A 14204-nucleotide genomic window follows, 5' to 3' on the forward strand; every position below is an offset into this window, starting at 1 on the left:
ACCTGTATTGACAAGAGTCCAGAGAAGTTAGCATGCCTGGGATTAACATGCCAAAAAGAGACCAATACATGGTTTCTGCTTTATTTTGATCAAAATGTCTTTAGGATTTGAATGTATTTCACATTCTCACATGAATAATGCCGAGTCAGACACCATGATGTTTTTTTTTGTTGTTGGGATAATTACATTCTTCTAAATATTTTTTTTTTTTGCTTTTTGGCTTTGGGCTATTTCTCTTCAATATTAGTACTTGAGTAATATTGCCCCCGAGAGGTACTAAAAACACAGACACACGTCAGAAGATTCATTTTAATTTGTTTTTTCATCAGTCCATTGTTAGTTTTTCAGATTTGGAGAGACTTTGCATTTTGTCAGTTGGTCCAAAAACACATTTGGCTTTCTTGGACAAGAGGGTAGACAAAAACCATCTATCCATATTTTAGTAGAATGTTTAACCAACTTGCCCTGTACTGTGACTGGCTCTGTGCAAGACTAAGCTGCCCTCAGGTCTACACTGTCACACAGTGCTAGTTGTCTGAGGTCTACACTGTCACACAGTGCTAGTTGTCTGAGGTCTACACTGTCACACAGTGCTAGTTGTCTGAGGTCTACACTCCAACACAGTGCTAGTTGTCTGAGGTCTACACTCCCAACACAGTGCTAGTTGTCTGAGGTCTACACTCCAACACAGTGCTAGTTGTCTGAGGTCTACACTCCAACACAGTGCTAGTTGTCTGAGGTCTACACTCCAACACAGTGCTAGTTGTCTGAGGTCTACACTCCAACACAATGCTAGTTGTCTGAGGTTTACACTCCAACACAGTGCTAGTTGTCTGAGGTCTACACTCCAACACAGTGCTAGTTGTCTGAGGTCTACACTCCAACACAGTGCTAGTTGTCTGAGGTCTACACTCCAACACAGTGCTAGTTGTCTGAGGTCTACACTCCAACACAGTGCTAGTTGTCTGAGGTCTACACTCCAACACAGTGCTAGTTGTCTGAGGTCTACACTCCAACACAGTGCTAGTTGTCTGAGGTCTACACTCCAACACAGTGCTAGTTGTCTGAGGTCTACACTCCAACACAGTGCTAGTTGTCTGAGGTCTACACTCCAACACAGTGCTAGTTGTCTGAGGTCTACACTCCAACACAGTGCTAGTTGTCTGAGGTCTACACTCCAACACAGTGCTAGTTGTCTGAGGTCTACACTCCAACACAGTGCTAGTTGTCTGAGGTCTACACTCCAACACAGTGCTAGTTGTCTGAGGTCTACACTCCAACACAGTGCTAGTTGTCTGAGGTCTACACTCCAACACAGTGCTAGTTGTCTGAGGTCTACACTCCAACACAATGCTAGTTGTCTGAGGTCTACACTCCAACACAGTGCTAGTTGTCTGAGGTCTACACTCCAACACAGTGCTAGTTGTCTGAGGTCTACACTCCAACACAGTGCTAGTTGTCTGAGGTCTACACTCCAACACAGTGCTAGTTGTCTGAGGTCTACACTCCAACACAGTGCTAGTTGTCTGAGGTCTACACTCCAACACAGTGCTAGTTGTCTGAGGTCTACACTCCAACACAGTGCTAGTTGTCTGAGGTCTACACTCCAACACAGTGCTAGTTGTCTGAGGTCTACACTCCAACACAGTGCTAGTTGTCTGAGGTCTACACTCCAACACAGTGCTAGTTGTCTGAGGTCTACACTCCAACACAGTGCTAGTTGTCTGAGGTCTACACTCACACACAGTGCTAGTTGTCTGAGGTCTACACTGTCACACAGTGCTAGTTGTCTGAGGTCTACACTGTCACACAGTGCTAGTTGTCTGAGGTCTACACTGTCACACAGTGCTAGTTGTCTGAGGTCTACACTGAAACACAGTGCTAGTTGTCTGAGGTCTACACTCCAACACAGTGCTAGTTGTCTGAGGTCTACACTCCAACACAGTGCTAGTTGTCTGAGGTCTACACTCCAACACAGTGCTAGTTGTCTGAGGACTACACTCCAACACAGTGCTAGTTGTCTGAGGTCTACACTCCAACACAGTGCTAGTTGTCTGAGGTCTACACTCCAACACAGTGCTAGTTGTCTGAGGTCTACACTGTCACACAGTGCTAGTTGTCTGAGGTCTACACTGTCACACAGTGCTAGTTGTCTGAGGTCTACACTGTCACACAGTGCTAGTTGTCTGAGGTCTACACTGTCACACAGTGCTAGTTGTCTGAGGTCTACACTCCAACACAGTGCTAGTTGTCTGAGGTCTACACTCCAACACAGTGCTAGTTGTCTGAGGTCTACACTCCAACACAGTGCTAGTTGTCTGAGGTCTACACTGTCACACAGTGCTAGTTGTCTGAGGTCTACACTGTCACACAGTGCTAGTTGTCTGAGGTCTACACTGTCACACAGTGCTAGTTGTCTGAGGTCTACACTGTCACACAGTGCTAGTTGTCTGAGGTCTACACTGTCACACAGTGCTAGTTGTCTGAGGTCTACACTGACACACAGTGCTAGTTGTCTGAGGTCTACACTCCAACACAGTGCTAGTTGTCTGAGGTCTACACTCCAACACAGTGCTAGTTGTCTGAGGTCTACACTCCAACACAGTGCTAGTTGTCTGAGGTCTACACTCCAACACAGTGCTAGTTGTCTGAGGTCTACACTCCAACACAGTGCTAGTTGTCTGAGGTCTACACTCCAACACAGTGCTAGTTGTCTGAGGTCTACACTCCAACACAGTGCTAGTTGTCTGAGGTCTACACTCCAACACAGTGCTAGTTGTCTGAGGTCTACACTCCAACACAGTGCTAGTTGTCTGAGGTCTACACTCCAACACAGTGCTAGTTGTCTGAGGTCTACACTCCAACACAGTGCTAGTTGTCTGAGGTCTACACTGTCCACACAGTGCTAGTTGTCTGAGGTCTACACTGTCCACACAGTGCTAGTTGTCTGAGGTCTACACTCCAACACAGTGCTAGTTGTCTGAGGTCTACACTGTCACACAGTGCTAGTTGTCTGAGGTCTACACTGTCACACAGTGCTAGTTGTCTGAGGTCTACACTGTCACACAGTGCTAGTTGTCTGAGGTCTACACTGTCACACAGTGCTAGTTGTCTGAGGTCTACACTGTCACACAGTGCTAGTTGTCTGAGGTCTACACTGTCACACAGTGCTAGTTGTCTGAGGTCTACACTGTCACACAGTGCTAGTTGTCTGAGGTCTACACTCCAACACAGTGCTAGTTGTCTGAGGTCTACACTCCAACACAGTGCTAGTTGTCTGAGGTCTACACTCCAACACAGTGCTAGTTGTCTGAGGTCTACACTCCAACACAGTGCTAGTTGTCTGAGGTCTACACTCCAACACAGTGCTAGTTGTCTGAGGTCTACACTCCAACACAGTGCTAGTTGTCTGAGGTCTACACTCCAACACAGTGCTAGTTGTCTGAGGTCTACACTCCAACACAGTGCTAGTTGTCTGAGGTCTACACTGTCACACAGTGCTAGTTGTCTGAGGTCTACACTGTCACACAGTGCTAGTTGTCTGAGGTCTACACTCCAACACAGTGCTAGTTGTCTGAGGTCTACACTGTCACACAGTGCTAGTTGTCTGAGGTCTACACTGTCACACAGTGCTAGTTGTCTGAGGTCTACACTGTCACACAGTGCTAGTTGTCTGAGGTCTACACTCCAACACAGTGCTAGTTGTCTGAGGTCTACACTGTCACACAGTGCTAGTTGTCTGAGGTCTACACTGTCACACAGTGCTAGTTGTCTAAGGTCTACACTGTCACACAGTGCTAGTTGTCTGAGGTCTACACTGTCACACAGTGCTAGTTGTCTGAGGTCTACACTGTCACACAGTGCTAGTTGTCTGAGGTCTACACTCCAACACAGTGCTAGTTGTCTGAGGTCTACACTCCAACACAGTGCTAGTTGTCTGAGGTCTACACTCCAACACAGTGCTAGTTGTCTGAGGTCTACACTCCAACACAGTGCTAGTTGTCTGAGGTCTACACTGTCACACAGTGCTAGTTGTCTGAGGTCTACACTGTCACACAGTGCTAGTTGTCTGAGGTCTACACTGTCACACAGTGCTAGTTGTCTGAGGTCTACACTGGCACACAGTGCTAGTTGTCTGAGGTCTACAACTGTCCACACAGTGCTAGTTGTCTGAGGTCTACACTGTCACACAGTGCTAGTTGTCTGAGGTCTACACTGTCACACAGTGCTAGTTGTCTGAGGTCTACACTGTCACACAGTGCTAGTTGTCTGAGGTCTACACTGTCACACAGTGCTAGTTGTCTGAGGTCTACACTCCAACACAGTGCTAGTTGTCTGAGGTCTACACTCCAACACAGTGCTAGTTGTCTGAGGTCTACACTCCAACACAGTGCTAGTTGTCTGAGGTCTACACTCCAACACAGTGCTAGTTGTCTGAGGTCTACACTCCAACACAGTGCTAGTTGTCTGAGGTCTACACTCCAACACAGTGCTAGTTGTCTGAGGTCTACACTCCAACACAGTGCTAGTTGTCTGAGGTCTACACTCCAACACAGTGCTAGTTGTCTGAGGTCTACACTCCAACACAGTGCTAGTTGTCTGAGGTCTACACTCCAACACAGTGCTAGTTGTCTGAGGTCTACACTCCAACACAGTGCTAGTTGTCTGAGGTCTACACTCCAACACAGTGCTAGTTGTCTGAGGTCTACACTCCAACACAGTGCTAGTTGTCTGAGGTCTACACTCCAACACAGTGCTAGTTGTCTGAGGTCTACACTCCAACACAGTGCTAGTTGTCTGAGGTCTACACTGTCACACAGTGCTAGTTGTCTGAGGTCTACACTGTCACACAGTGCTAGTTGTCTGAGGTCTACACTGTCACACAGTGCTAGTTGTCTGAGGTCTACACTGTCACACAGTGCTAGTTGTCTGAGGTCTACACTGTCACACAGTGCTAGTTGTCTAAGGTCTACACTGTCACACAGTGCTAGTTGTCTGAGGTCTACACTGTCACACAGTGCTAGTTGTCTGAGGTCTACACTGTCACACAGTGCTAGTTGTCTGAGGTCTACACTGTCACACAGTGCTAGTTGTCTGAGGTCTACACTGTCACACAGTGCTAGTTGTCTGAGGTCTACACTGTCACACAGTGCTAGTTGTCTGAGGTCTACACTGTCACACAGTGCTAGTTGTCTGAGGTCTACACTGTCACACAGTGCTAGTTGTCTGAGGTCTACACTGTCACACAGTGCTAGTTGTCTGAGGTCTACACTGTCACACAGTGCTAGTTGTCTGAGGTCTACACTGTCACACAGTGCTAGTTGTCTGAGGTCTACACTGTCACACAGTGCTAGTTGTCTGAGGTCTACACTGTCACACAGTGCTAGTTGTCTGAGGTCTACACTCCAACACAGTGCTAGTTGTCTGAGGTCTACACTCCAACACAGTGCTAGTTGTCTGAGGTCTACACTCCAACACAGTGCTAGTTGTCTGAGGTCTACACTCCAACACAGTGCTAGTTGTCTGAGGTCTACACTCCAACACAGTGCTAGTTGTCTGAGGTCTACTCTCCAACACAGTGCTAGTTGTCTGAGGTCTACACTGTCACACAGTGCTAGTTGTCTGAGGTCTACACTGTCACACAGTGCTAGTTGTCTGAGGTCTACACTGTCACACAGTGCTAGTTGTCTGAGGTCTACACTGTCACACAGTGCTAGTTGTCTGAGGTCTACACTCCAACACAGTGCTAGTTGTCTGAGGTCTACACTCCAACACAGTGCTAGTTGTCTGAGGTCTACACTCCAACACAGTGCTAGTTGTCTGAGGTCTACACTGTCACACAGTGCTAGTTGTCTGAGGTCTACACTGTCACACAGTGCTAGTTGTCTGAGGTCTACACTGTCACACAGTGCTAGTTGTCTGAGGTCTACACTGTCACACAGTGCTAGTTGTCTGAGGTCTACACTGTCACACAGTGCTAGTTGTCTGAGGTCTACACTGTCACACAGTGCTAGTTGTCTGAGGTCTACACTCCAACACAGTGCTAGTTGTCTGAGGTCTACACTCCAACACAGTGCTAGTTGTCTGAGGTCTACACTCCAACACAGTGCTAGTTGTCTGAGGTCTACACTGCCACACAGTGCTAGTTGTCTGTAGCTGTTTAGTGTTTACATCTGTGTGTTGAATGTTAGCAGACCTGTCTAACCCACTATTTACTTTGAAGGTGTGTCTGTGTTTGGCTCCTTTAACTACTTAACACAAATGTCTCTAACCATTGGGGCCCATCAAAGCTGCTTGGACTAGCCCTTCTAGCTAAACACCTTTCATTGATAGTGATCTTGCGTTATTGATTAAGAGGGTGATGAGTGTATAACAGCTGTAGTGGACAGGCAAATGCTAATTTTAATGATTTGTAATCCTCATTATGCTGTCAGTCTTGTGTAATGCATTCATGCTAGAGCCTACCTGATCAACCAGTACCTGAAAAACAATATCCTCTGGGTGTGAAAGGCAATGCTAAACCCATCCATTCCACCATACCAATTGGTTAAATAGTATATCTATATTTTCCGATAGGCCTGACACCATTAAGTTGCCTAAACGGGTGTGCTGTAGATTCTGGAATTCTTGTATGGTCAAGTAGCCAGTTATACTTTTTCTGCCAAGATATCTTTTTGATTTGAATAGGGATATATATGGATTCACCAATTAAAGAACTATCTGATACTGATCGTTTGTATTGATTTAACAGAATTGGGCAATGTCGACACAGATGTTTTGTCATTTCTGTACTTGTGTACTAGGGATGCAACGGTGCAACATGGTGTGTTATTGAACCATTCGGTACGCCCACTACTGTACAATACGCACATGTGAACCAAAGAGTTACGATATGCTGGTCATTTTCCTGTCATTTCCAGGACATGCTTATTGCGCTGCGGACTACTCACGCATTGTAGATTCAGATCCACAGGACCAGACGTGTAGCTTGTGAACTGGTAAGGCAGGTAACTGCTTGGGGCCCCAGGCCGTTAGGGGGCTCCTAAGGGCTGACCAACTTTACTCCACAGCAATGTCTCAAAATGTGACGATCGCAGCAACTGCAACCCCCTCCTCCTTAAACAACCAATGGAAGATTTTCAAGGACATCTCAGTAGCAAACCTCCCTAAAGGCACCCCATGAATAGAGGGGAAACTATAAAAACAAACATTCTCTTTGCTCCAACATGCCAATGGTGAGCGCTAGTGAGGCAGAGTGAAGCAAATTTGGGGGCACCACCATCTTTCAAATCTGCTGTGTAGGAAAATTTTGGATTCAGCATTCAATACGATGACGAGGGTAAGAAGGCCGTAAACAAAGTACAGTTTCATACCGAAACTGTACCGTTACCGTGACCCGCAAAACGCGATATGTACCGAACCGTGGGCCCACTTTACCATTGCATTGCTACTGTGTACCCTGGCATTAATTAAATATGAATGTTGCTTCTCATTAGGCTGCTAATTCCAACCATCTAAATGCAGTCATACAAAAAAGGTATGTTTCTGTATATAGTTATTAACAAGCCTCCATTAAAAGTCTGATAATGAATGGGAAATGTGTCAAATAAGATAATGAATACACATTCTCTTTCTGTAGCTGTGCATTATACCATGTCTGGATAAAAATGGAAATGGTACAGAGAAATGAATTACAGTAAATCAATTGGACACATGCTTTGTGGCTCTAGCCTATTCAGATGAAAGCCCAGTCGGTTTAACGTAATCAACGTTGGCCGATTATTACATTTTTGCCTATAATCATCCAATAAGGACTGAAGGTCGATATATCGGTGCCTCCCTCGTTTCATACAATATAAACGTAGCTTATTGTTTTCCAGAGATATTGCTGTTGGCGTCTGTCGCTCGGTAGGATCAGAAGGATCATGATGGTCCACTGTTTCCTTCAGTCTAATACTTCTGTGCTATTAGACAGCCTGAGAGGTTTTTGTTCCTGCTGATTTCTTACTCAAAATAGCTCTATACTACCAGTGGGGCTTTTCTTCAATTAAGAAATCCATTGCCGCTCGGCTGGAAACATAGCCTACTGTAGGCTAGCGTATACACACACACACACACACACACACACACACATGCAGGCATACAGTTGCACAGACATAATGGGGACATAATGGGGTCTTGGACATGCGGACAAAGGCGCTTAGAAATGGGTTAGGTCTAAAGCACACAAACCCAGAGATGGAGAGAATACACACACACAGAACCTCTCCCTTTTTCTCACACCACAGTGGTTCCATTCAGCATAGCCCACAGTACTGGCTCCTTGTGATTTGGACACAGTTTGTACCCCAGTAGTGGAGTGACCATTGTGCACCAAAGCCTCTTTTAGAGCAGAGGAATTCAAAGCTGGGGTTGTGGTGGAATTGCAAGAGGGTTGGCATATTTATTCATGTTTTCTTCAGAAAATAAAATGTTGTTGAGAAAGCTCACTGGTGTTCTTTTTATTTTTTTTTAGATTAGCTTTCATGATAAGCTACAGTAAATAACCTAGTCTGATTACAGTAACATACTTCGCACAACCAATTGCTGCCCTGCAGTGAAAGTTGTTGTTCCATTTAATGGCAACTGGCTGTCCATATAGGAAAGAAAAGAGACTTGGATTTTATTTAATTCTTTTTAATATTACCACTTTTGCTAGGAGCGCTGCTGCTTGACAAGGCTATTTTGAGGATGAAGTCTGCGGGTGAAATGTTAGATAGTTAACAGATCATTTAGCTACCTGGCAGTAGGTTAACATTTACACAAACAAAGGCCAAGTGGTGCCGGCTGACAGCACAGCTGGGATGTTAGCAATGAAACTAGCCAAATGACAACCTGTGGACGCCTGGTGTGTCCGCCCCCATCCCACGGGGTTTGCCAGCATTTCTGTTGAGAAACTGTTCCAGAGGGAAGGGTTGTTAGTGAGGATGTTCATGGATGAATTAGCTCACTCAGTCACTCACTCCACAACACAAGTATCACCACACTGTCCTGACTCCAGCTGCCTGACAGATCATTTAGAACAGCCCTTTGAAGCCTGTTCCTGTATGTTTACAGGACGGAAACGCCACCTGCCACATGTTTTACCAGGAGTGTTCCTGAAAACATACGTGACATGCACGCAAAATGCAGTGGTTACTGGATTTTGACTACTTTGTTGATGTCTGTCCCCAGCTGGACCTGAGCCAGCCCCTGGAGGAGCAGGGTCCCCTGGACGTCATTATCCACAAGCTGACCGACCTGATTCTGGAGGCTGACCAGAATGATACCCAGTCCATCCTCCTCGTGCAGAGAGTACAGGTGAGGTGGGAGAGGGGGAGACATGGGAGGAGGGAGGGAGGGAGGTAGGGGGTGAATGAAATAATGGGCCGAGTTTTTATGATCACAGACACAATTCACCAGTGTAACGCGTCTGGTCGTTGAAGTGTTTTCACCTAATAAGAAGGGGAAGCGATGTATTGCTGTATCTCACAAGAACAGCCAGTGTTAGGAATACTGCGTTTTCATTTTGTGCCTATTACGTATTCTTGGGAACAGCATGAGGACATGTGGGTGTGTGATGTGCTTTAAAATGTGTTAGATGTGGTCTTCACTCTCAGCTGTTACTGTTTGTCATGTAGTCACTCCCTCCACACTGGCCGGGATTGAGACTGTTGTGGCTGCTGACTGCTTGCTGCTCTTAATATTCACATCAACATTTATTGTTCTTTTTTTTATTTTTTTTATTATACTTTTAACAATAATCCCATTGTGCCCGTCACTAGAGCTAGCCAATCAGAGACCCCAGTACTTAGAATGGTATGGCAGCCGATGTCTTGGATGGTCAAAAGGGATCATCACTCGCTGTAGGTATTTTATTACACCAAACAGCAATATCACTGGCAGATGGAATACTGGTTTTTCTTTTCTCTCAAGGAGATTATAATTGAACCTTTACCTTGTCACCAAACGCCCCATATAACAACAACCAATATAACATGACAAATAACAACATAGCATTCAGTCTGTCTGTCATTAACCGCAATGGAAACAACCCATGTTAATGACCCTCTCAATTCATCCTGTAATTTGGGGAATGATGATTGTGCAATCGTTGCCTAATAGATAACTTTGCACACTTCCTTTGGACCATAACATAATAAAATTTCTTAGTTTACATTTTAAAGGCCTTTTTACTTTACAGTATAAAGCAGGGGTATTCAACTCTTACCCTACAAGGTCCGGAGCCTGCTGGTTTTCATCTTTAATTGCAAGTGTCTAATGTCCCAGGTTTGAATAAGTCCCTGATTACTGGGTTGAAATGAAAAAACGCAGTGGTACTGGCCTTGAGGTCCAGAGTTGATTTTTAGAGCTTTACAGTAAAGTAGAGGAAATGTGCCTGGCTTATTGGCCATCCACAAATAACCAAGCTACCTTATTGTCATTATAAGGTGTTTAACCTCAAAATTAGGACATTTAAAATACTACTAAAATTGCAAAAAGAAAATGTCAATCTAGTAGTATGAAATCTGATATACCATCGCTTTTAGCCAATCAACATTTAGTTTCCACCCAGTTTATAATACAAGTGAACCCATCGGTGTGTTCTTCGATACATTTCAGGAAATGGGTTGGTGTGGCCTTGTGGGAGGCGACTAGGCCATTAGGCCTGTGAATTGAGTTATATGTACTGAATATGTTGGCCCTCTCTCTTTGGTGAATAGAAAGACATCTGTCTTTAATATTCCCCTTCCACGCTGCCAATACACTAATCCCTGTTGATGAATTAACTGTCTTGCACAGATTTGGAGACTATAATGAATGCCACCAACATAGGGGAGTATTCAGTTCTTCCGAACCACTGAAAGATTTGGCTGTGGTTTTTGACTGTAGTGCGTTGGTCTTATGTAAGCACACTGCTGTTCTGATCAGCGTTGGCAGGCATTTCTGTGCCTGTGTGGATATGGGTTTGTATTAGGGTAAATGTATGTCTACACATTTGTTTATTTAAATGTAGATTTCACTGTAGTGGGGGATCGGATTGAGTCTGTTTGCCTGACGTGTGGGCCTTAGCATCTGCCAGTGCTTGTGTGCAGTGAAAGTAGCTAAAAGACTAGAGAGGCTGGCAGGAGGAAGGAGGAGAGAATGGAATGTGTGGGAGATGGAGGAGTTGGAGAATGGAGGGATAGTTACATAAATCCGCACACTGGTCTTACTGCCTGCCCTGCAGGACAGTGTTGTAACCTACCCATCACGCTGGCCTGATGGGGACGACCAGTATCAACATGCACAGGTCCATGTGTCACTGTGACCTGTCAGAGCTGTGCTGCGCTCGTCCACAATGTGTACACTGGCTGAGGTAATGACGCGCTCCCTCCTCCCGCTGCGGTGTGGATCTTTTTTTCAGGACTACATTGATGCCCACCCTGAGACCATTGTTCTGGACCCCCTCCCAGCCATCAGGACCCTGCTGGACCGCTGGAAGTCCTACCAGCTCATTCACAGGATAGAGGACTGCATGCAAGGTAGTGTGTTGTGCTCACTCGCTCGCTCTTGCGCAAACACACACACACATATCAACACAGGCTGTGTCTCACAGTCTGCTTACTGTGACTTAAATGTGTGATTTGTGGTTGTCAGTGATGTGCCAACCCGTGGTTCAACACTAACTTTCTGCTAGTTCCCATGAGGTTTCTGTGTGCAGTAGAGAAGCATAATGCCATCCTTCTGTTTCTCGCACTGTGTCGGCAACATCATGAATGAATAGTGAAACCTGGCTCTGGCCTCTCTCGATGTAGACTGTCTTGTACTGGAGGCTGCTAGATGACACCCTGTTCCATTAGCAGACCAGTTTTACGGACCCCTTCACTTTTTCCACAGTTTTTGGTTGGATTAAAGAGCATATTTTCCTCCTCAATCTACACACAAGACCCTATAATGACCAAGCAAAAATAGATTTGGGATTTTGGTTTGCAAATGTATTTAAAAAATTAAGAAAATAATTAAAACAGCAATATTACATTTACGGTATTTAAACCCTTTGCTTTGACATTGAAACTCAGTTTGAGTGTCAATGACCATCTGTGGTAAATCCCAAATCCATGGAATAAATGTAGTCTGTGGTAAATGTAGTTTATTGGACATGATTTTGAGAGGCACACACTTGCCTGTGTTTAGGTCCCACAGTTCACAGTGCCTGACAGAGCAAAACCAAAGCCATGACTTTGAAGGAATTGTCTGTAAAGCTCAGCAACAGGATTGTGTCGTGGCACTTGTCTGGTGAAGATTACCAAAGCATTTATGCAGAATTGGTCCCCAAAAATAGGCCTTCATTCTTTTTCTATTTTTTGTGTCATGAACTGGGATACTATTCAAGATTAGGGGAAAGATGAACAGATCAAAGTACAGACATCCCCTTGATTTGAAAACCTGCTCCTGAGTGCTCAGGACCTCCGAATAGGACCAAGGTTCACCTCCCAACAGGACAACGACACTAAGCACACAGCCAAGGCAATCTCCAGGGGCTTCAGGGCCCTTGAACCCAATCGAACATCTATGGAGAGACCTGAAAAGGGCAGTGTAGCAACGTTCTGCATCCAACCTGACAGATCTTGAAAGGAACACTCTATTTGATGGGGTGTGCATAAGTGACATGACATTGTCATGATACTGTCATAGCCATGACATGACACATGAAGGAATTAACGTTTATGAACGATGTCATTAGGAGTCATTCGGTTGATTGTCATTTTTTATGCTAGGTTGACATTGTTTGTGATGTCTTTGTTATGACAAGTTGACATTAATCACGACAACATTAGATTAGATTAAACTTTATTGTAATTGAACAAGTACAGTACAATGAAATTGAAGGAGTAGGGTAGCATGTGCAACTGAAATGCAGGGATAGCAGCAATTGAGGTTCCCGAGGTAGACATGTACCTGTAACAACTGAAAACTTCAGACTTTGCAAGGCAGTGTCAGAGTCCAGTAGTACAAAGGGTGGATATGGTTAGTGATGGCATACAGAGTTCAGCAAGGTTACAACAGATGGAAAGAAAGTGTTCCTAAGCCACACACCCTGTGCAGACACCACTTGTGCTGGAGGTCTACAATGGCCGGGAGCTGGGTACCAGTGATGTGCTGGGCGGTTTCCACCACCCGTTGCAGGGCTTTCCAGGCGGCTTCGGAGCACTCGCCAAACCATGCTGTAGCGCAGTTAGTCAGTAACATTATCTGTCATAAACATGTCATAGCAGGCCTGATTATCAAACTTGAAGAGACTATTTAGCTTTGTGTTAGCATTCAATAAAACTGTCATATGTGGTGGGTTTATAATTATATAATGTGATTGGTTTACCATTATAATTGTGTCATGAATGTTTTCCTTGACCTCAATTACAGTGGTACAATTTGGACTTGTCATAAACATGTCATTAAGTTTGTCAAATACTGTCATAAAGATGTAATTTAATCTGTCAAATGCTTTTAAATACCTTAAAAGCAAGACATTTCCTTTATTGTTTTTGCACAAAAGATGTTTCCTAAAAAAAAAACTACATTCAACAATCCTACTTTGGTAACACTTTCTGATAAGGGTACATGAACAACCATTAACAAATGCAGTAGTTACCTTGAATGAACATTGATTGACAATGATGAACAAGACATGAACAAACGGTTAACAATGATAACCCTTACTTTATTACTGGTTTACAAATGCATTATATAAGAATGCAGTGTCATTTGTTCATGTTGACACAAAAACAAAATAAGCTCATGTCGTTTTTTTTGCAAGAACACAGTTAGTACTGTAATTTGTTGAGGTTGATACAGGACATCCATTCATGTACAGTACCTAGTTCTTTGCATGAACAATAGCCTAAGTAATATAAACTATTCGTAATATAATCACATTGAAAACATTAGTTATGAAGTAGGCTAGATAGTGATAGTTCAACAAATTACCTTCATGTTAACACACAGAACATGGCTGAGCAAGTTAGCAAAGTGCTGCAAGGAACTGACAAACACTTGACTGGAGCTAGCATACAGCTAACTAGAGGCAGCTAATAACCAACCAAAGCCAGCTAACAACAAGGAACTAGCTAATCTCTAACCCTTACCGTGCAACGATTGCAAAGTTCCTAAACAATACAGTTACAAACTTCAATTATATTAATCCT

General features: G+C 44.4%; 1 protein-coding gene across 1 annotated transcript in view; it reads left to right on the plus strand.

Moving 5' to 3' along the window:
* itpk1b (inositol-tetrakisphosphate 1-kinase b) overlaps positions 1 to 14204 on the plus strand; it is a 55879-nt gene that overhangs the window by 26286 nt on the left and 15389 nt on the right. Inside the window, exons 4-5 of the mRNA XM_010878856.4 lie at positions 9214 to 9339; positions 11426 to 11543. Coding sequence (XP_010877158.1) covers positions 9214 to 9339; positions 11426 to 11543 — 244 coding nt within the window. The remainder of the gene's footprint in view (positions 1 to 9213; positions 9340 to 11425; positions 11544 to 14204) is intronic.

Source organism: Esox lucius, chromosome 15 (assembly GCF_011004845.1).
Source record: "Esox lucius isolate fEsoLuc1 chromosome 15, fEsoLuc1.pri, whole genome shotgun sequence".
In the NCBI taxonomy this organism is placed as follows: domain Eukaryota; kingdom Metazoa; phylum Chordata; class Actinopteri; order Esociformes; family Esocidae; genus Esox; species Esox lucius.